The following is a 26384-nucleotide window of genomic DNA, read 5'->3' as shown; positions in this document are numbered from 1 at the left end:
GGAAAAACAAAATGGCTGCACCGGCGACCGCGTGGAACCATTTGAGTGCATGTTAATAATCTCACTAATCGGCGTGAACAGGTGGCCGAGCTCCACTCTCCCCGTAGTCGGAGTTTGCTGAGTTTTCTTTTCACTCCACGGAATTTCACATAGCAGAACTTTGCGAACTCCGCCCATCCAACTCATGAAACACAACCAGAAAAGGAAAATGGAGGAGAACCTTAGGTCATAGGGAAACCCGGTGGGGTTGGGGCAGCCGCACTGTTGCTCTCTGACTTTTGCTTTAATACCCAGACGGTAAGCTATCCTATGTTAGCTGCTGACCTGGCCCACACCACTTTCACCATACTGTTACGAATACAACTTGAAACTAGCTTACTCAAGATTGGCATACTTTGCATTAAAAACTAGTTCTACGGTTGTATGACGTTACCATGCAATGCTTTTACCACACATGCCTTTTACATGAATTCACCTTTACCACGTTCTATAGAAAGGAATGGTAATGAAATCCCTGCTTTTTAATTATATATATCACCGCAGACTCCTCCAGTAAAGAAAAGTATGAGGCCAATCAGGGGAAACCAAGGAAAACCTTTAATAGAGAATTCGGGCATAATGCATTTTGGCTTTACAGCCTTCATCGGATGCCGCTACACAACAGGATGCTGCTCCACCTGTTTCTTTGTAAAGCCTGCTCCACTCCTATTGGTTGGAGTGCACCTTGCCTCAGATCATGTGACCGTGTGCATATTGCAGAAGGATGTAAACTACAGTTCCCAGAAGTCATCTGATTCGGGTAAGTATTGCGTGTGAGGAAGCAAGCAGAAATCCAACCCAAATGGGTAGCGATGTTGTAACCAAAGGTGCAGAGTGGCCGGTTTAAAGTGCCTGGGATTAAATACAGTCCAAAAGGCTCCCCTGGGTCCCCTACTACGTTCGAGCCTCCCATGCAAGTGTCCACCAGGCTGTGAACCACTGTACAGTGAGAGTGGTTCCAAGTGAAGTCACGAGCTGCGCCTGGCAGCAGCCATTGGTTTGGCGAGCACTGGAGGTGGGCTGGAGTTTTCCGATACCTCGGAGCAAAGAGAACGCTGTGAACAGCTGATGCCAGCAAACTCCTGCCTCTTGAAGAACGGGGCCCCATCAGCGCCTCTGGCCAACGCTAAACATCACCGCAGACTCCTCCAGTAAAGAAAAGTATGAGGCCAATCAGGGGAAACCAAGGAAAACCTTTAATGGAGAATTCGGGCATAATGCATTTCGGCTTTACAGCCTTCATCGGATGCCGCTACACAACAGGATGCTGCTCCACCTGTTCCTTTGTAAAGCCTGCTCCACTCCTATTGGTTGGAGTGCACCTTCCCTCAGACCATGTGACCGTGTGCATTTCCCAGAAGTCATCTGATTCGGGTAAGTATTGTGTGTGAGGAAGCAAGCAGAAATCCAATATATATATATATATATATATATATATATATATATATATATATATATATACACACATACCATCCAGGTACAGACCACCACACGCAGAGACCAAGATTTTGCTCGATTTAAAGTGCTTCAATGCTTTCCGTAATACAGTCTGAATCAGGCAAATGCCTGCCATGACGTGTTTCGACCGCTGAGACGCGGTCTTGATCACATATATCTATATATATATATGTGTGTGTGTGTGTGTGTGTGTGTGTGTGTGTGTGTGTGTGTGTGTGTGTGTGTGTGTATATATATATATATGTGCGCACACACGATTTATCAATTATTTTACTGTGGGGAGAATATCCAAACCGAAATTTATTATACATTAAAATATTATCAAAAATGGGGGGAGCCCATCCATACCCCAACCTTTTTAAATTATGAAAATATTTTCTTTTTTGAGGGGGGCACCCCCAACCCTCACTTTTGTGTAACCATACCACCCTATACCCTTATTGATCCCTAAACCCTAATACACACTTTCCACCCTATACTCTTGCCCACCCCTAAACCCTATAATTCACCCTACCTCCCTAAGCTCTTACCCACCACCAAACCCTAAACACCCTTAACAGCATATAACCGTTCCTACCCCTAAATCCTAAAAACACCCTTATAGCTCAATACCCTTACCCACCCTTAAATACTAACAGCCTTACCAACCTATCCCCTTAAGCATGCCTAAACCCTAAAAACACCCTTACCACCCTATACCCTCACCCAATCCCTAAACCTTGAAAGCACCCTTACCACTGTATGCCTTTACCCACTCCTGAACCTTAAAAGACCCTGTTCCTTTACCTCAAACCCTAAAAACACCCATACCACCCTATAACCTTTCCCACCCCTAAAAAAACACTCTTACCACCCTATAACCTTCTCCACCCCATACCGTTACCCACGCTCAAACCCTAAAAAGACTGTTACCCATATATATATCCATCCATCCTAGTGGCGGTTGTCACTAGTTAATTATAGTTATGTTTGCTTTTCCATAGAAGAGCGTTGTTTGGTTTGCTAATAACTTTGGCCCCGTTGGACAAATCTTCATAAAGCTTTCCAAAAGTAAAGTTCTTCCACCTCAGCTCCTTCCTGGAAAGCTTTGGGGTGATCCGTCAAGTGGGGGCTGAGAAAAAAGGGTGTCCCAAAATGTAAAATCCTTGTGCATTTTCCTTAGACTTATTTAAGACAGGTTACAGTTTATTTGGTGTAAATTTGTTTAATAGCTTTTGAGCTATTAGGGGTAAAAAATGATTGTATATTTTGGCAGTTGGGCTTGCGAGAGTCTCGTGAGCATCCCACGAGGCGCAAATTAAAAAATGGAGGCCTGCGATTGGCTGAGAGGCCCTTTTTTCCCATGAGCCTTCAAGCTCTCGTGGAAGCAGGAGGCTCCTGCGAGTCCCGCGAGTGCTCTGATTGTCTGGCTTTTGGAATCTTATAGAGTACATGGCCGCTGTTCCTGTTTGCTGTGAAAAACTTGCGATGTTGGGGAAATTAAGTAAAAAAGCTGTATAAAGGGGCAGCAGAAATGCATGCTGTCCCCCCTAGAATTAGAGAGGAGGTTCAAGGGATAACTACTGTGAAGAGAATAAATGTATTTTTTTTTTTTACACTCATTTTTACAATCTCACGGGATCGTGAATAGCAATAAAGGAGCAGATGAGTTCTCAATACACTCTCGTAGAAGGAATGCATAAGGACCTTGATTTTGATACGAAGTGTGTAAGAGATGAGCACTGTGATAAGTAAAAGGTACATTTTTTATTTTTTAAATGTTACAATCTCATGAGGCTCTTTTGGGATCGTGAAAAGTAGGAAGGAGTAGGTGATGTTTGAATACACTCTGGTATGCACACTTGTTACTGTAGGAAGTAGTTTTAATGGAGATGGTGTTTTCAGAGAGTACAATTTACACCAATTGGCTTGGGCGAGTTGTGAGTAGAGTTAAGGCTCTTCCCACACCCTACTACGCACACCCATTATCTGAGAGAGAGGTCTGAAAGGAGAGGCCAGTCCATCCACACACCAGTCATCTGTGTGAGAGTTCCAACAGGAGAGGGAAGTCTCTCCCCACAAACTGCAATGCACATTCATCATCCGAGAGAGAGGTCTGAACAGAGAATCCAGTCCATGTACACACTGTACTATGCACAGCCGTTATCTGAGAGAGATGTTTGACAGGAAAGGCCTGTCACTTCTCACAAACTACTAAGCACACCCGTCATCTCAGAGAGAGGTCTAAAAGGAGAGGCCAGTCCCTCCACACTTTCTATTGCGCACACCTGCCATACAAGAGAGGTCTGAAAGGAGATACAAGTCTATCCACACACCATGCTATGCACACCTGTCATCTGTCACAGATTTACCACCTGCCGGGGCAAATGAGGACAAGTGAAAATCGAACCTCCTGGTGATATGGAGGCTGATTATTTTGAAACTGTGTTTTGGTAGGCTGCCAGTGCTGCCTTGAAGACATAGGAGCCTATTCCCAAAGATAAATATACACATGAGCACATCTACATGTCTAAGTTTATTCTTACACTTTTTTAGTAACTTTACTAATTTTGGCTATTTACCATTTACAAGTGTAAAGTTACTCAAAAGTGTAAACAAAGGGCAAAGCCAACTTTACAAGTGTAAAGTTACTACAGCCAAAAAGGAGCAGTAGTAACTGCAGCACCACACTCGGCCAACCACTTATACTGCAACACCTTCACATAAAAATCATAGAGACCGTATTTAAAATAGAACCACATAAGAAATGTTATTTTAAAATAACTTATTTAGACTTTTTAAACTTGTATCTAAATGTAATTTAATGTTCAAAAAGATACATATATTATCAGTCAGTATTGATTAATGATAAAATATTTTAAAACTTGAAATTTAAAAATAAACGTAACAATGTTTTTAAAGTAAATGAATTTCAATTAATTCTATACATACTTTTTTTTTATATTTTGTGGATCATAAAAAGTAAATACAGACATTGTACCTTGGTTGAGATTTTTTTTAAAGATAGATTTCTTAAATTTTTATTTGATATTTAAATTAATTGAATAATTATTTAAAAAAGAAGGAAATAGTTTGAAGTTACTACTAGTAATTTTTCACATGTAGGCAAAGGTCTTTACCACTGAAGCTGAGATCTCCATATGTATAGAGAAAAGTGTAAAAGTTTACAAAACTTAAAGCTTAATGTAGAAATATAAAAAAAAAAAAAAAAAAAAATTAAAAGGACCACAAGAGGAAGGCCTACAATGGAGGATTGGGTGGGGGAAGCAGAGGACAGTGCGTGGGGAGGAGCAGAAAAGCAGCACATAACGGAGAGGATTACAATATCACTACTACGTACTATAAAATGCTGTTTACAAACATACATGCAGAGGTTCCGTCTCCACTTCTCCTATCTTTTTATGTGCGGAGATTTATTCCCGACTGCTGAGTCCTCGCACATGTGAGTGTGCCTTTTAGAGGTAAAGGTGGGAAGGAAAAAGAGGAGTGGCTGGAAAAAAGTTCCAGCACATGTGTAATTAAGCATAAACACACCTACGGAATGACACAGCTGCCAATAACGTCATGATTCAGAAGTGCAATGCAGGAGTTCTGTCATGAAGCAATTTTTTTCTTTTTTGCTGTAGCGGCACAGAATTGGCAAAAGGCATTTTGCTTTTTACCGATATTGTACAGCACACCAAAAAGCACCAGTAGGTCGCATAGGTGAGACCTATTGACTTTGCAAATGCTTGATTTTAATCTTGCAATGCTTTCACCCCATTGCAGCTGCTAATGGACAGTGACAATTTGTGGCTTTGCTCAATGCCCCTGACAAGGCGATAACTTGGCCCCTCACTAATTTTGCGTTGTGCTTGGTATTATATGTAGGCCGTATGATAAAACTAAACTATGAAGAATGAAAAACTCTACATAAATGTCCTTGGTCATAGCTTTCACCTCATCCCATGTCGTGGCTCTAATCAATGAGAGGAATTTTGAACCAGTTTAGAATTGTGTTGTTTTTTTTAGCCAGGAGCAGTAAGCGTGCTCAGATTGTGTTTTCATTTTCCCTCTAACTATGGGTCTTAAAGTCCCCCTTCCCCTCTAGATTTTGCTTTAGTGTGTGATTGTTCTCATTTGGTGTGTAGACATTTGCTCATCTGCATCCTTTGCTTGTTCAAGGTTAGCAGGCTGCTATGAAGCCCTGGATGGAGGGAACACTGCTGATGCCCTTGTGGACTTCACTGGAGGGGTTTCTGAAGACTACGAGTTGAGTGAAGGGGACCTTGTAGCTGATGAGGCGAAAAGGAATGCTTTCTTTGAGAGGGTCCTGAAAGTACATAACAGAGGAGGCCTCATCAGCTGCTCCATCAAGGTGAGGAGTCCAACTGGTGCCTTTATATAGGGGTGAACAGAAGCAATGGTACCTGGTTTGAAGCATGGTCATGCTGCCAGGTTTCCTTGTACTTTATGTGATCTGTGTATGGGCCCTCTTTATACAAGACCAAAATCTGCTCGATTCCCTCACTGCCATGCCATGTGATGCTACTAAATGTATCTGTTATGTGAATAAATCTGAGTTTATATGATAGCACTGTCCAGCTGTACCATTGGAAATCTGAATTTCTGTGTATTGCATACTGTGGATCACCCTGTGACATAGGTGTCATTGTTGTTAAAGGAAGGTCCCTCTGTGTATATCCATGAAGTGTGTGCACAAAAATATTCCATCTGATGTTGCTATGGATCGCTGGGTTTTGAGTCTGTGCACTGGTTGTACGGAGCCTGCCTAGTCATAACAGTGGGTTTACGATGGTCTCTCAGGTCTCCGGTTTTAAGCATGGCCTACTGAGGCCAGAATCTCTGAGAATGACCGAACAATCCATTTTTGTGTGGGACTTTAATGCTATGATGAAGACACTCATTTGTGCACACTACGATTATCAGCCTTCGTTCTCCTTCAATATTCATTTCAGGCACACTCGTATTTAAATCTTCATTTCAGTTAATCGACCCATCTTGATTATTGTGAAACAAATCAACGTGATATAAGCTAAAGAATTCTTCTATTCCGCGTGTATTTTGTTGATTGCTTCACTTTTTGCTTGTTGGGGGCAGAGCCATGGTTAGGAGATGAACCACTATTAAAGTAGGGCATGAGGAAATTATAGATGTCCTTTGAGAGAACAGCTGTGAGTATGCCCACCCAGTGAGGAAGAGTCTACAAATTCTCCACACAGAAGCATATTCGGATCTGGAACTAGGTAATTGGCAAATAGACTTGCTTCATTCAATGTTGGTAGTCAAGACCTTTTCTGTTCTGGAAACACAGCACCAGTGTTCTTCATTTAGGTAAGTAATCTTGGAACAATAACTCCCACATAGCTCTGCAGTGAGATGATGCAATTATTAATTGCCTTTACAAGCTGTAGAGACCATGTTCTCTAATTGAAGGGCATTTGTACATTTTCCATAGTCAGTCACATCAGTGTGGAGGGAGGGAGGGACTGCTTACATGTTGGATCTCTCTTTCTGATCTGGAATTGAACGTCCCTGGATCTCTCTCTGCCCTTTGCAAATATGACACATGTTTTCAAAGTACACATTACTTTTGGAAGGAAGAGGATCATGAGACCTAGTGAAAAATGTTCTTTTGTGGTTTGAACACCATGTATTTTGTGTATCTATTTCTCGTTGCCTGCCTTACTGCAAAGTAATAAGGAAATTATTTCTGATCGCTGGGCAGATATAATCCGGTGCTTATTCAGGCCTTGCAAAATATAGTTCTCAAACATCTTAAATGTCGTGGTTGCTACCATGTGCCTCGCCCCTTGCAGAAGAATGGATCGCTTTACTTAAGCAGTGGTATATTTTGCCTGGACTATGACCAGTTTCTTCAAACTCTGAACTTCATTTGTTTGATCTGAAGTGCTCCAAGTAAGCTCATTGTGATCTTTCGGGTGCGAAAGCAGACTACTAACCAGTTGGACTTTATTTGACCTTTAACAAATCTATTGAAACATTACAGTTTGTCTAGTTTGCAATATCCTGTATTAGGTGAAGTCTCATGAGTAATTTGAACGTAGGATGAGTTTTGCTATGGTTTGCAAATGAGCTTCTGGTACACAGAAAAGGAGACCAGGCTGGCTCTTTATTTTAATGTGCCATTTTAGCAGGTAAACGACTTCTGACCACCATGCCACAGTCAAAACAATCTAATTTGAGACAATGAAATCTACTGATATGAAATGGGTTTTTTTGTTTGATGATCATTTCTGCCTTGGAGATAATATAGTCAATGGTTCAGATATGAAGTGAATTTGATCTCAAAAGAAAATTAATATCATTGTATGAACATCTTTATATTTTTTAACAAATTGCCACCAAAACGTACTCCATTTCACTAGCTGTTTTACACCTGCATTTCTGCATACTGCATATGTCCACTCATGTACTGGTTTCACCCAGAGTTCAACCATGTATCTGCAAATTCTGTAAATGAAGTTACATTCCTTGGTCCCTTAGTGTAGTCACCATAATTGTTGAATCTTTCTTCTGGGGCTTCACATACTCATGTATGTATTATTTGAGACAGTAAACCCAAATAAACATAGAATACATATGTACACATATTCAACATATTTTCACACTTCTCAAAAAATGTGTTACTCAATGCACAATGGAATGTGTTTGCAGAATATCTAACAGCTGACATGCTTCTTTCGCAGTGCATAGGCTAGCCACAAAGAAGTAAATAAAAGACATCTGCCTGAAGGCAATCCCGCAGCATGGAATTAATTTGCCTTATTGACCCTTTAGACAAGTGTTGCAATGTATTTAATTTTTCTTTATCAAGACTTGCACCTGTTTTCAGCAATACCTTCTCAAGTGTAAGTAAGGGACAGAAGTTATATAGTTTGGCTTACCCAAACTGTAATATCAGACAGGAGTCGAGGACTTTCGGAATAAAGGTCATATCATATATCAATAGTCACTCGCCATAGTGTACTGCATTAATGTCTGGGTTACTTAATATCTTTCTTCCTGTTTAGGCAACATCTGCAGCTGACATGGAATCACGCCTGGCCTGTGGCCTTGTGAAAGGTCATGCATATGCGGTCACTGATGTGCGTAAAGTCCGTCTGGGCCAGGGCCTTCTGGCCTTTTTCAAATCAGAGAAGCTTGACATGATCAGAATGCGAAACCCCTGGGGTGAGAAGGAATGGAACGGAGCCTGGAGTGATAGGTAATATTGCTAATGTGTACATAGCATAATCTATCAAGTGTAGATATCCTTCGCAACATTGTTTCTGTGGTTACTCGATCAAACACAAGTTATTTCCAAAGATAAAAAAAAACAACATTGCTCAACCCATAAGTATTAGTTATGTTATGTTCAAATCAAGCTGGAGTTATGCTGTGGTACTTGCATGTGTATGTAATGCAACACAAGCTTTGGATGATAGGAACTCAACTTCCAATATATAAATCTAAATGAACATTAAATGCTAAAATAAGTGGTATTTTGAGATACGATTGGTCCTGTAATGCCTGGCCTGATCCGGAATACTCTTTGGCAGTTTGTAACCATGCAGAGTTAGCCTTTATGTTTGTACATGGTTATCAAGTTATTGATGTGGACTTAGTAGATAGCATAGTTATTGACCTGACATAGCCAAAACATTGAGGGCCCGATTTCATCGCAACACCGACGCAGCGGTCCCAGGAAGACCGACAAAACGGTGGTCTTTCGTCCCCCAGATTATGACTGTAATCCAGGGCTGGTGGTGCGGCAGTGGTGGTGTTACGGTGGCGGTATGTTTGGCCTATAGGAGAGGTCTGGATGTATGGGTCCGATATTTATTTCTTCATATGCACAGAACAATATTATGTTTGTGTGTCTCCTATTAAGAATGGCAATTCCAAGAATTGAACAAGGTGGGCTCATTCACGTAATGTGACATGCTTCGTCATAGGCCACCTCGTCTTACCATGGTTGGACAATACCACCAGGGCAGACTTAACCTCGGGTTGAGCTGTCCCGCGGGGTTTCTTAGATATTCTTCTCTTTTCTGCATAACAATGGTCCAGTTACTATCTAAATCTACATCAGGGTATACCACTAAATATCCGTTTATTGGTGTGGTACTTTGGGTAGAGATAAAACAAATCTGAAAGATACAAATAGTTCCTCACCTTAGAATTACCCCCAGGCGTCAGACTGGATCTGGATAATGTTTTTCCTCAGCAGCACCTCTGTGCGTCGATAGGTGGCATCGGTCGACTCTGTGTTCGTTGTTGGCATCGTGGTCGCCGTAATGACGTTGTGGTATCTACTTGGACGCCGCCCTCGCGTGCTGACATCAGTTCTTTCTTTCTTCCGCGCCAGCCAGCGCAGATCCGGAGAGAGCGGTACCTCGAGTCACTTTTTGACTCAGTTTTTGCGACTTGTCAACACCTTTTATGAGTCGATCGACTCCTGGTGCACGGAGGGATGTCATGTTGGACCGGCTTCAAGGCTTGCAACTCCTGTCGCAAATTGATGTTGGTCATGGACCCGCACCTCGTGTGCATTTGGTGCTTGGAGCGCAACCACGACCCGAAATCGTGCCCTGACTGCCGAGCCATGAACCCGAAGTCTTTGCGGGAACGCTCCCGGAAGCTTCTCGATGTCCTGTTTGGAAAAAAGGGGACCCCTCCTCAATTAATAGACTTGCTATATGTAGGGAAAAGAGCTATTTAGGTAAGTAATTATAGCAAGTAGATGAGCAAGAAGTAGAACAAATACTAGGTGTACAGTAAAGAAGTAACCATTCTCAACAAACAAAGAGAGGAAAATAACTTTTTCTTCCACACACAAATATTAGATAGAAAAATATATGAAATATTTATTTTTCATTTTTTATCTTGCATTGAGAACTATTAGATTGTTGATTGTTCTTTTTTGCATATAGTTCATCATCAAACATTTATATAGACAGTGTGAACATGTAAGATTGATAGGGACTATGCGATAGGTAAAAAGCATTGAACAATCGTATAAACCGATCTAAACATATAGTGTTGATAGAAGCAATGCGGTAGATGGAGAACTACGCGCGTTTCGGCAATGCAGCCTTCGTCAGGGAACTGTCTATTGCTTAAAGTTGCTCTATATAGGTATAGAAATCCTAAAGCCGGGGAAGTCCCAGATGGAGCTTCAAATCTTAATTGCTCCAAGATGTAATTTGGGCAAGACAAGTTAATAGAGGACCTCTAATTGGTGGTTACATGTTAATGATTAGTATCAATCTGCCAGAAACCTGGGTATATCTTTATATTATTTATATCGCTTATTTTGACGGCCTTTCAGGATGAGATGCCAAAGTGGGTAACGCTGGGTAACAAGAATTGGCACCTGAAAGGTCCCGGTATAGGTAGAAAGTCTGTAATAGAAAGCGACGTAATAGTCCTGAGGTGGTGATTTTTGAAGGAAAGGGGATAATGCAGATATTACCACCTGGATCTTATTCTCTTTTTGGATGATTATAAAGATGGCTCCGATAGATGTGAAAAGGGCGCTTCTCGATGTCCGACAGTCCGCTCCGCGCCATTCGAGGTCCAGGTCAAGAGGGAGGTCGTGGGACCGGTTGCGGAGCCACCACCACCACTCCTCATCGAAGTCTTCATCTTTGGGTAAGTCGAAGCACAAGAAGAAGGCGAAGAATCATCGTCGCTCTACGTGTTCTCCCCTTCCGTCGGCCGACGCGGGAAGTGGAAGGTAGCCGTCCGGCTCCGGCTGCGGAGCCTGTTGGGGTCGACTACGGCCTTCCCTCCCTTTCCGGGAGCCGGAGCGACCACTGCCCAGCTTCACAACTTTTACGCAGCCCTACATTCCATCTTCGGGCAGTCCGACTCCGCCGGAGTGCTCTTGGGCCCCACGGACTCGGTTGGGGGCTCTAAGCCTTCGATGCCGGCGGCGGCTTTGGCTCCGGCGCCACAGGGCCCACAAGGATCCTAGGCCTGGATCCGGATCCGGCCCGGTTGACCTCGTGTCACCTCCTCTGGCACCAAATTCAGTGATGACACCCTTGCCGACACCGGTTGTGTCCCCAGCCGGCGTCCGCCCCGGCCTCCCCCTCAATGAGGACATGGAGCCGGACTAACATTGTCCGGTGTCGGGACCGGCATGGGCCTGTACTTTTTTACCCCTGTTCTCCCCTGATGTTTCCTACTGCCCTGAGTGGCTATCAGGAGAGGGTGAAGAGGACTGGGAGGGGTCTGTGGACCCTCTTGCAGACCGGTTAGAGAAACTGGACTGGAGAGAGGAGTTGGGTGATGCCAGTGGTCTGGACACCTCCCCAGACCTTGGCAGGCTTTCTCCCCCTACTGTGCCTAAGGAGGAGGGTGCATCTTACGCAGTGGTGTTGCGTAGGACTGCCGAGGCCTTAAACCTCTAGCTTCCTACGGTGGCGCTCAGGACTAATCTCCTGACTGAGGTGCCTCAGTCGGCATCTGCCTCTTCGGAGCCCCTGCTGCCATTCAATGAGGCCATCACAGACTTCATTTTGGGCACTTGTTCCAGGCCCAACATGGGTGCTCCGGTGTATAGGATGATTGCCCGACGCCACCGCCCGGCCCCAGGTGACCCCATTTTCTAAACTCACCTTCCCACCCATGAGAGCTTGGTAGTCCAAGCCTCCACTTCCAAGGGCGCATTCTCTAACGCACCACCTGATAGGGAATCCAAGAAGCTGGACCACCTTGGGAAGAAGATGTTTTCTTCCTCCAGCTTGGACTGCGGTCAGTGAACACTGCATATCTCTTGGGCCGTTACTCCCATTTGGTGTGGGACACGGTTGTGCAGGTACTGCCACAGTGCCCAGAGGAGGCCTGGGCCATTTTCTCCCATGCCGTTGCCGAAGGGAGAGACGCAGCAAAGTTCGCCATCCGATGTGGGCTGGAGACAGCCGACTCACTAGGCAGGACGATTTCCATGTCGGTAGCCCTTAGACGCTATGCCTGGTTGAGGTCTATTGGCTTTTCGGGTGATGTTTAAGCTATGCTTTTGGACATGCCTTTTGATGGCCGTCGCTTGTTTGGCGACAAGGCAGACAATGCTCTTGACCGTTTTAAGGACTCTAGGGCTACGGCCAGGTCCTTGGGCCTCGCATCCACCTCCCTCCCAGTGCAGGCTGCCTTTCATCGCTTACGTGGCTATAGAAGGGGTGCCCCACTACATTCCATCCAGAGCCAGGCCTGCGCAAGACGCATCCTCTGCGAGGCCAGGGATGTGGGACTCAACGTCATGGGTTTGGGCGCCAGCGGGTGGGCCAGTCCAACAGCGTGCCTCTGCAGCAGCCTCAAAGCCCTCCTAGTAGAACCTTTCAGGGTCACCTTTTGCCAGTGGGTGGCAGGATTCACCATCAGTTTTGCAGATAGTCTAATGGGGCTACTCCCTTCCTTGCTCACTAGGCCCCTGGATTCAAGCTAACCTGGCTGATGAGGGGTGTTACCCCGAAACCATTGCCAGGATGCTTGTTTCTGGTTCAGGGAAGACCCGGCTTGGCAGTTCGGGCTGGACTGTTCCCATGAGGCACAGGGTCAAGACTGATTTGCATATAGCTGGGTCTGAACTGAGGTGGGAAGTGAGCTAAAGAATGATGATGGATTCAACCCAGATCTGTGACTGGGGGTGAGTGTCTGAAAAGTTTCAGCACTCTGTCCATCATCTCCTTATGTTTGCTCTATTCTAAAGCAAGCATGCTCTGGAGATCAAACTTGCCTAAACCCTTTCCCAATCTGTTTTTTGTGTTCCCTCATACCAAGAGAACCAGGTGCACTCTATAAATGTTGGTGTACATTCATCCAGTTAGCAGGTACCATATTTACAAGATGTCGCCCTTTCTGATTTTTGATTATGATGTGGTTGATAGTGGTAAATTGCATTTTTTTTAAACTTCCTTGTTTACTGTAACTTTGACCCAAATACTGCTCATTCCACTGACTCTTCTGTCACCGTAGAGCATTCATTATTCCTACTGCCAACCATGCCAATGTTAAAAACTTTTTTATCTGCATACAGTGGATTGTTGTTAGTACTCTATAGAAGGTAGTTCAAAAAATGTGGTTTACATTTGCAAGTAAAACCCCATCCTGGTCTTATCTTTAAAACTCAGTTTTCTATTGTAGTTCGGAGGAGTGGCAAAAAGTGAGTAAATCAGAGAGAGAAAAGCTGGGAGTGACTGTTGAAGACGATGGAGAGTTTTGGTGAGTTGGAAAACCTTGGAGGTTCGTCAGAAATTGTTTCAAAAGCTAAAATGGGTGGAATCGTATTTAATCTACCGTCATGATACACTATTTGACTATAGAATTAGTAGTGTCTTTGTTACAAGTTTTTCTTTACTGTGCCCATTCAAAAGATGGATGTGATCTTTCGATAATAAAAAAATTATGTTAGATTGATTGTGCTCAGTGTAAAAAGTAGCTGTAACACCAGTTTGTAAATATCTCTTGCAAGGATGCTGTGCTAGAATCTTTCTCTGATTCATAAATGTTTTGTGCACCTAGTTACACACAGGTGCACACACAAAGAACACTGCCTAGGCCTTTTTACCCTTGTAAATTGGATTTGGCAAGGTCCACCAGTTTGGGGAAACGCCTGCAACAACAAATTCAGAAAATCCTAAGAATTGATTCTCTGGGTCTAGGGAAAACATTTTCCCATGTGGAAACAGAAGTAAATTCAACTTGCAGATTAAAATGTATGTTTCATATGCACATGAAAAATTGCTTATCTTATGCAGTTCACTTAGCAGTAAATATAAAGTTTAAATTCAATGATTTGCTTAAAGAAAACTTTTGCAGGAATTGAAGATCGCCACCAACATAAAATCCTACTCTAATTTTTTTTAATAACTATATTTTTTCAACCTTTCACAGCGAAACAAAAATGCAGGAATACGAACACATGAATTAGACATGTGTAACAGTTGTGTAAAATGCTATTTTTTAGGATGACATTTGAAGATTTCTGCAAGTATTACACAGATATCATTATGTGCCGTCTCATCAACACTTCATACCTGAGCGTGCACAAGACCTGGGAAGAGGCGGTGTTGAGAGGTTCCTGGACTAAGAGTGAGGACCCTTTGCGGAACCGCAGTGGGGGCTGCGTCAACTACAAGAACACCTTCTTACAAAACCCACAGGTAACATCCAAAAGTGGTGACCTTTGTATGGGCTTTCAAACCCTCCAAATTACATATGGTCTCTTTGGTATTGGTTTAACAGAAGTTATCCGGTCAAGTGGAGTTATGCTCAGTAAGGAAAAACCCATTCCCTTCCTAACCCAGCAAAACTTTCTATGTCACCAAGATGTAGAAGCGCATAGAAAGTTACTCACTCCCCCTACATGACCTGCATCCTCCTTGTGCCTGTTATAACCATTTTTCATCAGATAAATGATATACAGCTACTGCATCCCTAACGTGCAGCCAGAAGAAGCTTTGGCGGGTTTTGACAAGACTGAGCAGACATGTGAGGAGGAAAGTGCAATAGCAGAGTGTAAATAGCCCTTGGTAAGCACATTTTTAATGGTATCTGCATTGGAGCAAATCTCCTCGGGCAGAGACTCCTTAATTGAACACCTAACACTGAGGGAGATTGAGCTCTGACTCTAGACATCCATAGTTGTGTAGAGTTTATGATTAGATTTAGACTTTAAAGAAAGATTGGATCTCCAGATAGAGGAACTGAAATGTAAATGATCTCTTAACATCATGAGTGTTCGACAGTGGGTGGAGTTGTGTTGAAGGCATGTGAAATAAATAGTCATCTTACTACAGTGTCTCAAGTTGGATCTAATGTGATTTGTATAGACCCAGGATTCTCCATCACCATTAATTTGTTGAAAGTGGAGGTAGTTAGATCTTTCGATAGAATACTTGCGAAATTAGTTCCTAGGATCACTGGTATTTTTTGTGACAAGTTGAAGGTGGGTATAGTTCTGTTTAGAGATGGGTGATTTTTTGCATGGATAATTTCTGATTTCTAAGGATTTGTTGTTGTTTTCAGAAGTAATATGAAAATGATCAGTTGTATAGTGAGGTGATTGGAGAAGGAAGCGAGGAGACTGTGTGGGAAGGTTTAGTGAGATGCAGATGGTTCAAAATGGCCTTTTGAGAGAGCGATTACTGTCTCTCTCAAGCTTATGTGTAAGTTGAGTTTCCAGGATTTGGAGAACATTCTGTTTATTATATCAGGTTTCTAAGACTTGGAAGATGATCACAGCCTAATGCTTACAGAATTGTTCCTGGCGTTATATGAAGAAGAGAATAAACTCTTGTGTGATAATATTGAATGGCTGGCCCCTTTGAGAGGCAGGTCTGAACTTGTAATCAATTCAGCAGATGTCTTAGAGGCCTTAAGTGAAGCCCCACGCCTGTTGAAGTAGCCCAGCCTCAAATTATTTATCCAGGTGGTGAGGGTGATTTCTTAGGCAGGACTTCCCTGAAATGCTCTGCAGTGGGAGTGGGAGGGTGTAACCACTTTCACCTGGTGGTCAACTTAGGTCCTTAGCTAGGGAGTACAGCTAGGTGACAGACCAACCATTCCAGCCATAACTATGGTAGCCAAATACATATTTGCCCTTTTTATGTTGAGGGGCTCAGTTTTTCTATAATTTAGTTTGAAGAATATAATTTACATCCATTAGTGGACATCTGAGAGCAGTTACACAAACCTGTATAGGAGGGCAAATATAATTACTGGAAGGCATGAAAATCAGAAGAAAGAGCATCCTTGTATAATGACAGAGGACAATGGCGCATAAATGGCTGCTGGTCGTGTGCTGTGTCCACTTGCCTTCGGCTAGGTTCACTCGATGTAAACACACATAAATACGGAATGACATTTGTGAAGTTCATCTCTTAAGTTTACAAAATTTGCACAAGCGAAATCCTGCAATGTCACACACTACTGGTTAGCTCATAAGAAATGGAGAAGAAAGTAGCTATATGTGATAGGATATTGCAAGTCACTTCGAAATTCTGGGACCTCCATAATGATGTGAAATATCCCTGTAACATGCAAGGGGACTGATTCTGTAAGATCTCGGAGAGGCCCGATATGTATTTGAACAGTTTTTTGTGGTTTATAATCAATATCCTGTATCATTTTGCTGTCTTTACTCTCAGTAATGTCCTCATCTCTTATTGCTCTTTTCCATGCTCAACCTTTGCAGCATCCTTAATCTTGTAGTTTTGTGCTGGTCTGGTTTCGTGTTGGCCAAGTCATTTGATTTTACTAAAATTATATGTATATTTATTTAAAGAGGCTTTCATCCAGCCCCCTTCATCCACTGGTATTTTATTGTGCCATTGACATTTTTCTTCTGCCCACTACAGCATACAGCATGGGGCAGTGGGTCAGCCCGCTTCAGCCATTGGCTAACTTCACTGTGAGACAGCAGTCTGCCCTTTCACAAGGAGCACATCTACATGCAAAGTAGTTTTGCCTTTATTTTTTTAGATTGAAGAGGACCGAGCAGCTTCCCAAACAACAAGGTTTTGCAAGGACCAAGTCAAAACAAGCTTTGGCAAAGTCAAAAGGCTGGTGACTAATCTCAGACTTATTGGCTTTGCCAATGCTTGTTTCTGACTGATAGTAGGCTAATTTTCCCTATGTTATCTGATTTACACATTACTGTCCTTTGTTGATGTTTGCAGTTGAACTTTGTAATAAGAAATTAATTTTGTCTTACTTTAACCTTGTGGGTTTCTTTCCCCCACTATGCTACGTCCCGCATCTGCATGAACTATGACCTTTCTTCGGGATGACCGAACCAATAATACACAAGCGTCTGAGCTTTGACACGTCCCGAAGGATAAGCGTCTTTGTCCCTCAACAACTTTCGCTCTACTCTACAAACATTTGTGCTGCACACATTGTCTGCAAGATCGCCCTCCTCAGCCTTCTATCAGATTCCACTGTAAACCTCTTCATGGCTCCTCCCACACTCCTGCCCGATCACCAGCCATATGGAACATGCCCCGCCTCTTGCTACCCCCATTACATTTCTGACTTATAGAACTATTTAGAAAGACTTTCTTACCAGCAAACCAGACTATTTTACCTACAACCCACTTATCTCTGGTGCCACAGAGCAATCAGCAGCCATGTCGCTTTACCCAATTTGGAATTGTAGAAGTTTTTTAAAATGTGAAATTTTGAGTGACAAATTATTTTATGTACTAATGATTTTTATGATGGATTTCTAGTCTTAATCGATGAATTAATAATATAGCACTTAAAACATCTTTGATTAAATACATAGACGTGTGCTCATTGTCGCGGTTTAGTTGTGCCACATCTTCGTGAGGCACCATTTTATTAAAATGGATGTCATTGCTGATGTTCTGTTCAACCTGCTCTTGCTCATTCACCCTTCCGGTCAATGTCCCCCTGCGTGTCCTCTCTCCTTACTGTTTCTGCAGTCTCCGCAGAGCACGTGATACTGAGACTTAGCTGGTTATTTTCCTTCGAGAGCAATGTAGTATGAATAAAACTTTTCTTCGTGTTCCGTATCTTATCGTTTGTTAAGGCCTTCTGCAGTAGCCTCCTAATGACTGGCCTTGGTAGAAAACATTGGTGTATGGGCTATTGTTTGACTAATGTATCATAGTTTTGTGCATCTCTGGACAGCAACCGCATAGAAGCCGCTGGAGACATGTGTGAAAGGTAGGATAGAGCTAATATGGTTTTAGTGATATGTTATTATGTGATTTGTTAGATTGTGTTATCAATAGTCAAACCAATGTGAATTGGCAGCTTTTGCTCATTACTTATGTAATGTGTATAAAAACATCTGGAATTGGGGGTGAGCCTTGATTTGTGATTTTCCTTCAAGAATGCTGTCAGTTCTCTATTGATTTAGCTGTATTCCTGGGACTTGGTTATTTCAATTTCTGAATATTCAATTTCTGATTATTCAATTTCTGATTATTCAATTTCTGATTATTCAATTTCTGATTATTCAATTTCTGATTATTCAATTTCTGATTATGTACTCTGCATTTATATCTTCATGGCATTTAATCATTACTCTGTACTGCTTGATTAACGTGATTTTGTAATAAATCCTTTAACTTTTCTCCAATCTCGAACCCAGTTATTGGGAGCACCCAGTTATTATTTTACTCTGCTAATTGCTGGGCAGAGTGGTAACACTCATCCCAAGATCAAACGTGTGCAGGAGTTGAGCAACCTGCAGAATTTTAGAGTGATTTAAATATAGGGATGCAGTGAAATATTGGGCGTCGGCTTCCAAAGAATTTAGTGAGCCTGCACGGAAAGCGATCTGAATGGTCCCAGATCTGAAATGCTGTACATCTGACTCTATTACGCCTTCAACATAGCAAAGAACTGAATTTCTGTTGCAAATTCCTTCCTTTTACCTTATGTAGCCCCATTTCATATGTCTGGTAGCGCTTTCACCCTCTTGACTCTCCAGCCTAACATTCGATCTTTTGCCAACAAAGTATTCCATGATTTATTTCCATTTATGTACACTTTGCATTTCTGCATTCCTCTTTTTACACTGTGCACTGCTCTGCTGCAACTCTGGTCTAGTTTCACATTTTATAAGTATCCTAAATAAAAGAAATATTTTTTTTTTTACCAAATTTTGAGGACCATTTTTAAAAAATGTCTTTATTCTGGTTTGTAATATTTTTCATATTGGCAACTTCTCTTGGGAGGTACTGTTATAAGGATGCATTTCCAAAGCTCTTGCATGTGAAAGGATGATTGTTGTTTTGACAATAAACCTCTCATGTTTTACTTTCTGAGCAGTGAGCATCTTCTTAACAGTCCTTTGGGGTTGGAGGGCTTTGCAGACTAATTGCTATTACCTTCTTTTGTGTTTTCCTCAGTATGTTTTTGATGTGAAGAAAGTAGAAGATGAGGTGATGATCTGCCTTCAACAAAAATCCAAAAAGACCAGTCGCAAAGAAGGAAAAGGAGAAAACTTGGCCATTGGATTTGATATCCACCGGGTAAGACCCCCAAGGAATAGACTTGTTTTCCTTTATCCGAAACCCCTTAATGGGAAAAACATCTTCTAGCTTCCTCAAGGCCTGAGGATAATTGTAGGCAAGATTTCTAGAATGTTATAGTTTGATTGTATTTCCATTTTATCAGGGCCACGTCTGACCTCCAGAAGGTTTTCTTTTGTGTCATTACATTTTCCAACCAGCTTGATCTTAGACCCTAAACAGGGCTCAGAGTTGTTTTTACCCTTGACATTTTTTAGACAAATCATGCCTTTGACCCGTACCAATTTATAAAAGCTGTTCCTTGCCCATTTAGAATGAAATCGTGTATTGTAGGGCAGCTAAGGGGAGTGTGTGGGTAAAAGTCTGTCGGACCTGGTTTTTATAATGTAAAAAGCAGTGCTGCATGTAAAGAGCTTGTCCTTGAAGCCTTTAATATTGTTTGTAATCAGGTGTGTGCCCATCTTCTGGGTCGTGGAATAGAAATGGTCCCAGAACATACATAAAATTGAAAAAGGTCAACAAAATAACTATTGCAACGAGTAAGGCAGAACCACAGTGTTATTTAATCACACTTGGAACAGGCACATAAATGCATATGAAAAATCACATCTTCTGGGTCGGGCGGTCTGAGTCGCCAGAGCAGTCTGTGGAAATCATGAAACGTCTAAGAGAACTTACACTTACCTATCGGCGAAAGAATCTGGACTCTGATTAGATGTGGGGGGTTTGTTGGCAGTTAGGGGAATGCAACAAATATTGTGGGCAGAGTCATTGCTTGGAAAGGCGAATGTATCTGTGGACTGGAATTCATGAATGTTGAGAGATTACTGCGAGTGGAGACTAACAATGTTTTTTTTCAGGGAATTAGTTTGGTTTTGGGGTCCTCTGAAGGTATACCCTTTTTGGGAGCAGACTGACAATTCAAGTGAACAAGTATTTCAGTTGGATACAAGATCCAGGAGCTCTAGCGGTGGATGCATTCATTCATTCACAGTTGGAAAGGAATGAACGGTTACGCGTTTCCACCCTTCGCAATAACTGAGAGAGTCCTTCAGAAAGTGAGACAAAAGAGATGCTCATTTATACTCATAACCCCATTTTGGACTTCTCAAGCATGGTTTCAAATGATTTGAAACTTGCTTATGACATTCCACTTTTCTTCTTCCTGCTAGGGAGGGTCTGTTGAAAGACATGGATGAGAGGAACGTCCTCTGGTACAGCCAGGGACGTTGAACTATCTTGCATGGAAAGTATCAGGAGATCTTCCCTGATGTCTGGTTCCAGGGACCTTTTACTGGTTTATAAGAATTTGGTTACCTTGGTGCATGAAAAGGAATGTGGATCCTGTGGAAGGTCCTATAGCTGAAGTAGATATCTTCCAGGTATATCAGTTTGTAAGGCACCTTAGTTATAGAGCTTTTATCTTCTCCAGATCAGCAGTCTCTGGTGGTCAGTCTGATTAATGGCATGCAATGCAGCGTGATTCTCCCACATTTATAATGTAACACATTCCATTCTATCATTGGCACTGCGTGTCACCCCATTTACAAGATTCCACTGCTGTCAGTTGCTCAGTGGTTGTTTATTAAGATACTGTTGGTCACCATTGCAACAGGACGTGTTTGGAGCTGTTAAGTAATAAACTTACCTGAACCATGATGAGTTTCCTGTCCTCTTCACAAAGTGGCAACAAGCAGATTTTCAGCCCCAGATGCTGTGTAGAAGGCTACCGCATGGGTGCTTTGGACCAGAGGAGCGAGCCATGTTATTGGGAAGAGTAGGCTGGATTGATCCCCTAAGGTCCAGCCTTGGCAGTGCTGCACAGCCTTAATGCATCTACTTGGATTTGTTTGCGGCTGTAGTGCAGTTTGCATGGAGTCCGTGTTTGTAAGGAGAGCTGGCCGGTGCTCCGTGCTGGATGTGTACTCGACGAAGCACATCGTGATGTGATGACATCAGGCACAGGACATCATTGAGCCGTGCCTGCGTTTTGCCTGCTGAGGAACGTGCCCAACCAGCTTTGAAATAATACGTGAGCCTATGTCAGGCAGCCATCTTGGGAGCCTTATCTTTGATGCTTGGCAAGGTTTCCTAGGCAACGCTCATCAAGGCACACCTCTACATCGGAGATCATCTTCAGGCTTCAACACTTCACAGATTTTTGAGAGTTTACCAACGCATCTTGGAAGAACCCTGTCAGCGGAAAGAATTTCACCATGAGGACCAGAGCATTTGTTTGCAGCGCGTGCGAGCACTTAACTGTGTAAGTAGACGGTGAATGTGATTATAAAAGGTTGGTATTCAAGTTTAATTGGAGCAAGGTTTGGAATGTATTTTGAGCAAAAACAGTAGCATAAGATATTATATACTTTTTTTAAGTAACAAAGGGGCCTCTGCATCAACAATGCCATTTGCGATTCCTTATTAGCGAAAAATAAGGAATCGCTAATAAGGAATAGCAAAAGGCTATGCATGTAGGAATCGCTATTCAAATAGCGATTCCTTAATATTCCTTATTACCGAATCGGTAATACCGAATCGGTAATAAGGAATACCTACCCATTCATTCCTATGGGCTTGGAGGCCCATAGGAATGACTGTAAAGCCAGTCTGCATTAGCGATTCGGTATTACCGAATCGCTAATAGCGGGAGCACTTTCAAGGGTGCCAGGGTGTCAAAAGGACACCCTGTTGCACCCCTGAAAATGATATGTGCACATATGTTGCACACACACATGCTCTAAGGGCATGTGTGTGCGCAACATGAAACTTTGAAAAATGCACAAAAGTGCATTTTTCAAAGTTTTTGCAAATTACCATGCAGTTCATCTTCATGGTAATTTGCTCCCCCTATTAGCGAAATCGCTAATTTTTTATCTTTGATGCATTGCATTTAAGGAATCTCACTTTGGGATTCCTTAAATGCAATCGCTATTTAAGGAATCGGTATTTAAGGAATCCCTATTTAAAGAATCGCTATTTAAGGATTCCTTAAATAGCGATTTCTGCTTTTGGGTTGATGCATTGGGATTGGGTATTTTTTACTTAATACCGGGAGCTATTACCGAATCGGTATTTTACCGACTGGATTTTGGGTTGATGCATGAGGCTGAAAGTTCTCTATATTTGCTTAAAAGGTCTGTCTAATTTCTCAGTGGAAGGAAATGTAAAGTGTTTAATTCTAGTCAAACACGGACCTTTGTATTCATGCATGCATTTCTGTCTCACTGTATCTACTAAGTGGGTGGTCGTTTCTCTTCATTATTGACACTCACAAAATTTGCTTACGGTTCAAGTTCGGTTACAGCTATATGTGCATTGAATTTAATAACTGTAACCAATCCTCAACCATTTCTTCTTTCCAAGGGCGAAGCATGCATGCCCTGGAAGGAATGGAAGGAGTATTTTTGTAATTACATGGACATTTTTGAGGATGAGGATTTTACTCGAGAGAAGAAAAAAAAGTGGTTGTATTGTTTAGTTAGGTCTGGATGGTTTTAAAACGTATAATCAAATTGAGAAAAAACCACAAGAGGGGGAGGTGCTCTCTTTACTCACGTGTTAGAAGATCTGGATGCTCATTTTTTGCCAATCGTGTGTGGCAGCGGACAGGTACACATTTTTCCAACGCAAACAAGGGAAATCTGAAAGTGTGGGTGATTATATATCAGAGCTATGGGCAATGGCTTTAACATGCAGGTTTGGTGTTTTACATGAGGAACTTATCTGAGATCAAATAATTATGCATGCAAGCAATCCTAAGATAAAGGATAAGTTATGGGTCAATGGTGAGCCTCCTTTGAAAGAGGTGGTGGCATTAGTCAAGAAAGCTGAGTGACGGGAAGATGTGCCACAGAGGTCCTTGAAGAGCCAAATGATGTCAAATTGGTTAGTAAGATTAGTTCTAATGGGAACAAAAACGTTGCGAGCAAAAGCAGAAATAACTCGGAGGTCATGCAAGGGAAAAACATAACTGAGGGAAAAAAGTATACTTTAAGGACACCTAGTGACAAGCAAAGTTCTAGGAAATGCTATTGTTGTGTTTCAGGAGAGAATTTAGCGGATTTCAAGAAGTGTCCAGCTAAGTATCAAAAAGGTTCACTATGTGTCATGGTTAGACATTATGCCAAAATGTGTAGAAGAAAAATTGTTAATTCTAACATGAAAGTACAGTTTGTGCAACAGCATAACGAAAGAAATTCTGAGGTTTCGGAGGATTCAATTTCCTCTAATGTTAACTATGTGTTATGCATAGATTGACATTTTGGATGTTAATCTTGTCAAGGTTAGAAACCCTATTTGTAAAGTAAACATTGGTGGAGTGAAGTTGAATGTGGTAGCCAATTCCGGTTCAACTTTTACCATTGTAAGTGAAGAAATTTGGAGGCGTCATTTTGTTGACAAACTGGGTTCATCTTCGCAAATCTAATGTTCTAGCCAAAATCTATACAAAACCTAATTGACTTGTTGGATCCAGGAATCCTGAATTCCAGTTTAAGGGTAAGAAGCCAATTGTAAGTTATTTGTGGCAAAAATGGTCCCTCTGTGCTGATAAAAATTGTTCTGAGTTGGTTACAGAGGTTCCTGAAGTTTTTCAGGTACATTGTCTTGTTGAATGATTTTGAATGAAGGACTGGAATGAAGTCCACTGCTGTACTATGTATTCACAAAGTTAGGCATCTACCTATTTACATCAGAGATGAGGTACACATGGAGTTACAAAAGTTGGTTACGTATGGCATCATTGAACAGATGGAATCTGCTGAATGGCCTTCTCCATTGGTAGTTGTCAAATGCCCCAATGGCAAGGTTAGGTTATGCATTGACCTTAGGGAACTCAACAAAAATATACTTGTGGATCAGTTTCCCATACCTCGCATCAACATGTTTATGGTCACAAAAGGAATGTCTTGGTTCTCGACAATAGATTTAAAATCAGCACACCTCCAGGTACCATTACATGCAGATAGTAAAAAGTAAACAATGTTCATAACCCCAGTCGGTTGCTTCCAGTTTAGCAGTGTGCCTTTTGGATTGGCAACTGCCCTTTTAAAAACAATTATGACAAATATTTAAAGAGGTGGTTGTGTAGAAGTAGACCTCAGCGAGGCCTACCGGTGCTACGGGTTCGCCCTTCTTTGCGCACTAATCCTCAGACCAATTAGTAGAGATTGGCACAGAAGCTGGAATATCAAGAAAACAGTTTATTAAACCTCATGAGGTGGAACTACATCCGTACAAAAGCCTCAGGCAGTGTAGGAGGTAGTACAAGGAGTAGAAGAACTGTGGGTCTTTTATACCCACACAGGAGCTCAAAAGGAGGCGGTACAAGTACACACAAGAATAGCTATTCACTTGCATGGACATACAAAAAATGCTTAGTCAACAAAGTAGGAGGAGAAATGAGTTGCTGACATCAGTTGAAACAGCCTGACATTTACAAACTAAGACAGGTGCATTCTAAAAGCTGGGCCTTTCTGACCATGTGCAGTGCTCTGGCTCAATACTGAAGGAGTTAATTATAGTTCCTGACTTATCTGAAATACAAGAGCAGTCAACAGTGAAGAGGGAGAAAGCACATGGCGAGGCACATGGTCAACTAAAATGGCTGCCACAAACCAGATGAATTCAGCTCATGCTAACAGCGATCTCTGCTAAATTCCCACAGTTGGCGTGATGTTTTTCCAGGATGATATCTTGATCATGTGCAGCAATAAAAAAGAACATGATGCCAGACTAAGCCAGTTTTGGAGATCTTGAAACTGAAAGGATTAACAGTGGAGTTTAGCAAGTGCAGGTTTTCACAAAAAGATGTAGTGTATTTAGGTCACAGCTTAAGCAAGGATGGTGTCAAACCTAAGCAGGGTCTTCTTGATGCAATTGTGAATGCACCCAGTCCCACAGGAAAAGATGTTAGAGCATTTCTTGGACTGACAGAGTTCTATTCAAATTTTTAATTCAGAGAAAGCTTACCATATTCATCAACTTCTTAAAAGCAAAGTGAGATTTTTGTGGTCAGCTGTGTGACAGGAATCATTTGACAGATTGAGAAGAAAAAAAAGATCTGCAATGCACCTTTTCTTAAAGGTTTTGAGCCCACGTCTCAGGTCATAGTAACTACAAGTGCCAGCAAAAACAGGTTTGGGGGTGGTCCTTTCGCAATGTGACAAAGAAAATAATGAGTGGGTGGTTGCCTTTGCTTCACGTCCTCTTACCTCAGCTGAAGAAAGAAATGCAGTTGTAGAGCGTGAAACATTAGCTTGTACATGGGCTCTAAATCATTTCCGCACGCATGTCTGGAGATTTCAGGTACTACTGCATTCCGATCATAAACCCCTTACAAAAATATTGTTCACTGCTGGTCTACAGAACGCTTCTCCTAGACTCAGTAGGATGTCTGTGAAGTTACTAGATTACACGTATGATGTGGAGTACTGGCCAGGGGTCAAGAATAGAGTGGCAGGCTTTCTGAGCAGGTTACCATTACCAAGAGAAAGATGATGAATGGTTACAGGATGATGACAAAGTTGCTTTATTATTCAGTGATGGTTTGGAAGGCATTACGCTTCCTGAGTGGGAATAGCACTTGTCCAGATATAGCGGGTTGCAGAGAATATGGGAGTTTGTAACCAAAGATTGGCCAAAAAAGATCAAACTCAAAATGGAAGAAAAAATATATTGTGAAGTCGGGAATGAGTCGTGTTGAAGGTTTACTTTTCAGATCTGGTAAGGTGATCCCACCCGTCAGCTTAAGGAAAAGGATACTAAGATTGTCATGAGGGTCACCTTGGCATTTCAAATTCCAAACAAAGAGTGAAGAATAATTATTGGTGGCCTGGTCTTGAAAGATAAATTGAGTTGTTAGAGGAT

The 26384-nt window shown here is 42.1% G+C and overlaps 1 protein-coding gene across 2 annotated transcripts in view; it reads left to right on the top strand.

Moving 5' to 3' along the window:
* CAPN5 (calpain 5) overlaps positions 1-26384 on the top strand; it is a 555036-nt gene that overhangs the window by 475079 nt on the left and 53573 nt on the right. For both annotated transcript variants that reach the window (XM_085623260.1, XM_085623259.1), the window contains exons 5-9: positions 5662-5854; positions 8532-8725; positions 13651-13728; positions 14474-14669; positions 19392-19514. In XM_085623260.1, the coding sequence (XP_085479386.1) occupies positions 5662-5854; positions 8532-8725; positions 13651-13728; positions 14474-14669; positions 19392-19514 (784 nt within the window). The remainder of the gene's footprint in view (positions 1-5661; positions 5855-8531; positions 8726-13650; positions 13729-14473; positions 14670-19391; positions 19515-26384) is intronic.

This window comes from Triturus cristatus, chromosome 8 (genome assembly GCF_964204655.1).
Source record: "Triturus cristatus chromosome 8, aTriCri1.1, whole genome shotgun sequence".
Lineage (NCBI taxonomy): Eukaryota > Metazoa > Chordata > Amphibia > Caudata > Salamandridae > Triturus > Triturus cristatus.
This window is presented reverse-complemented; position numbering and strand designations above follow the sequence as displayed.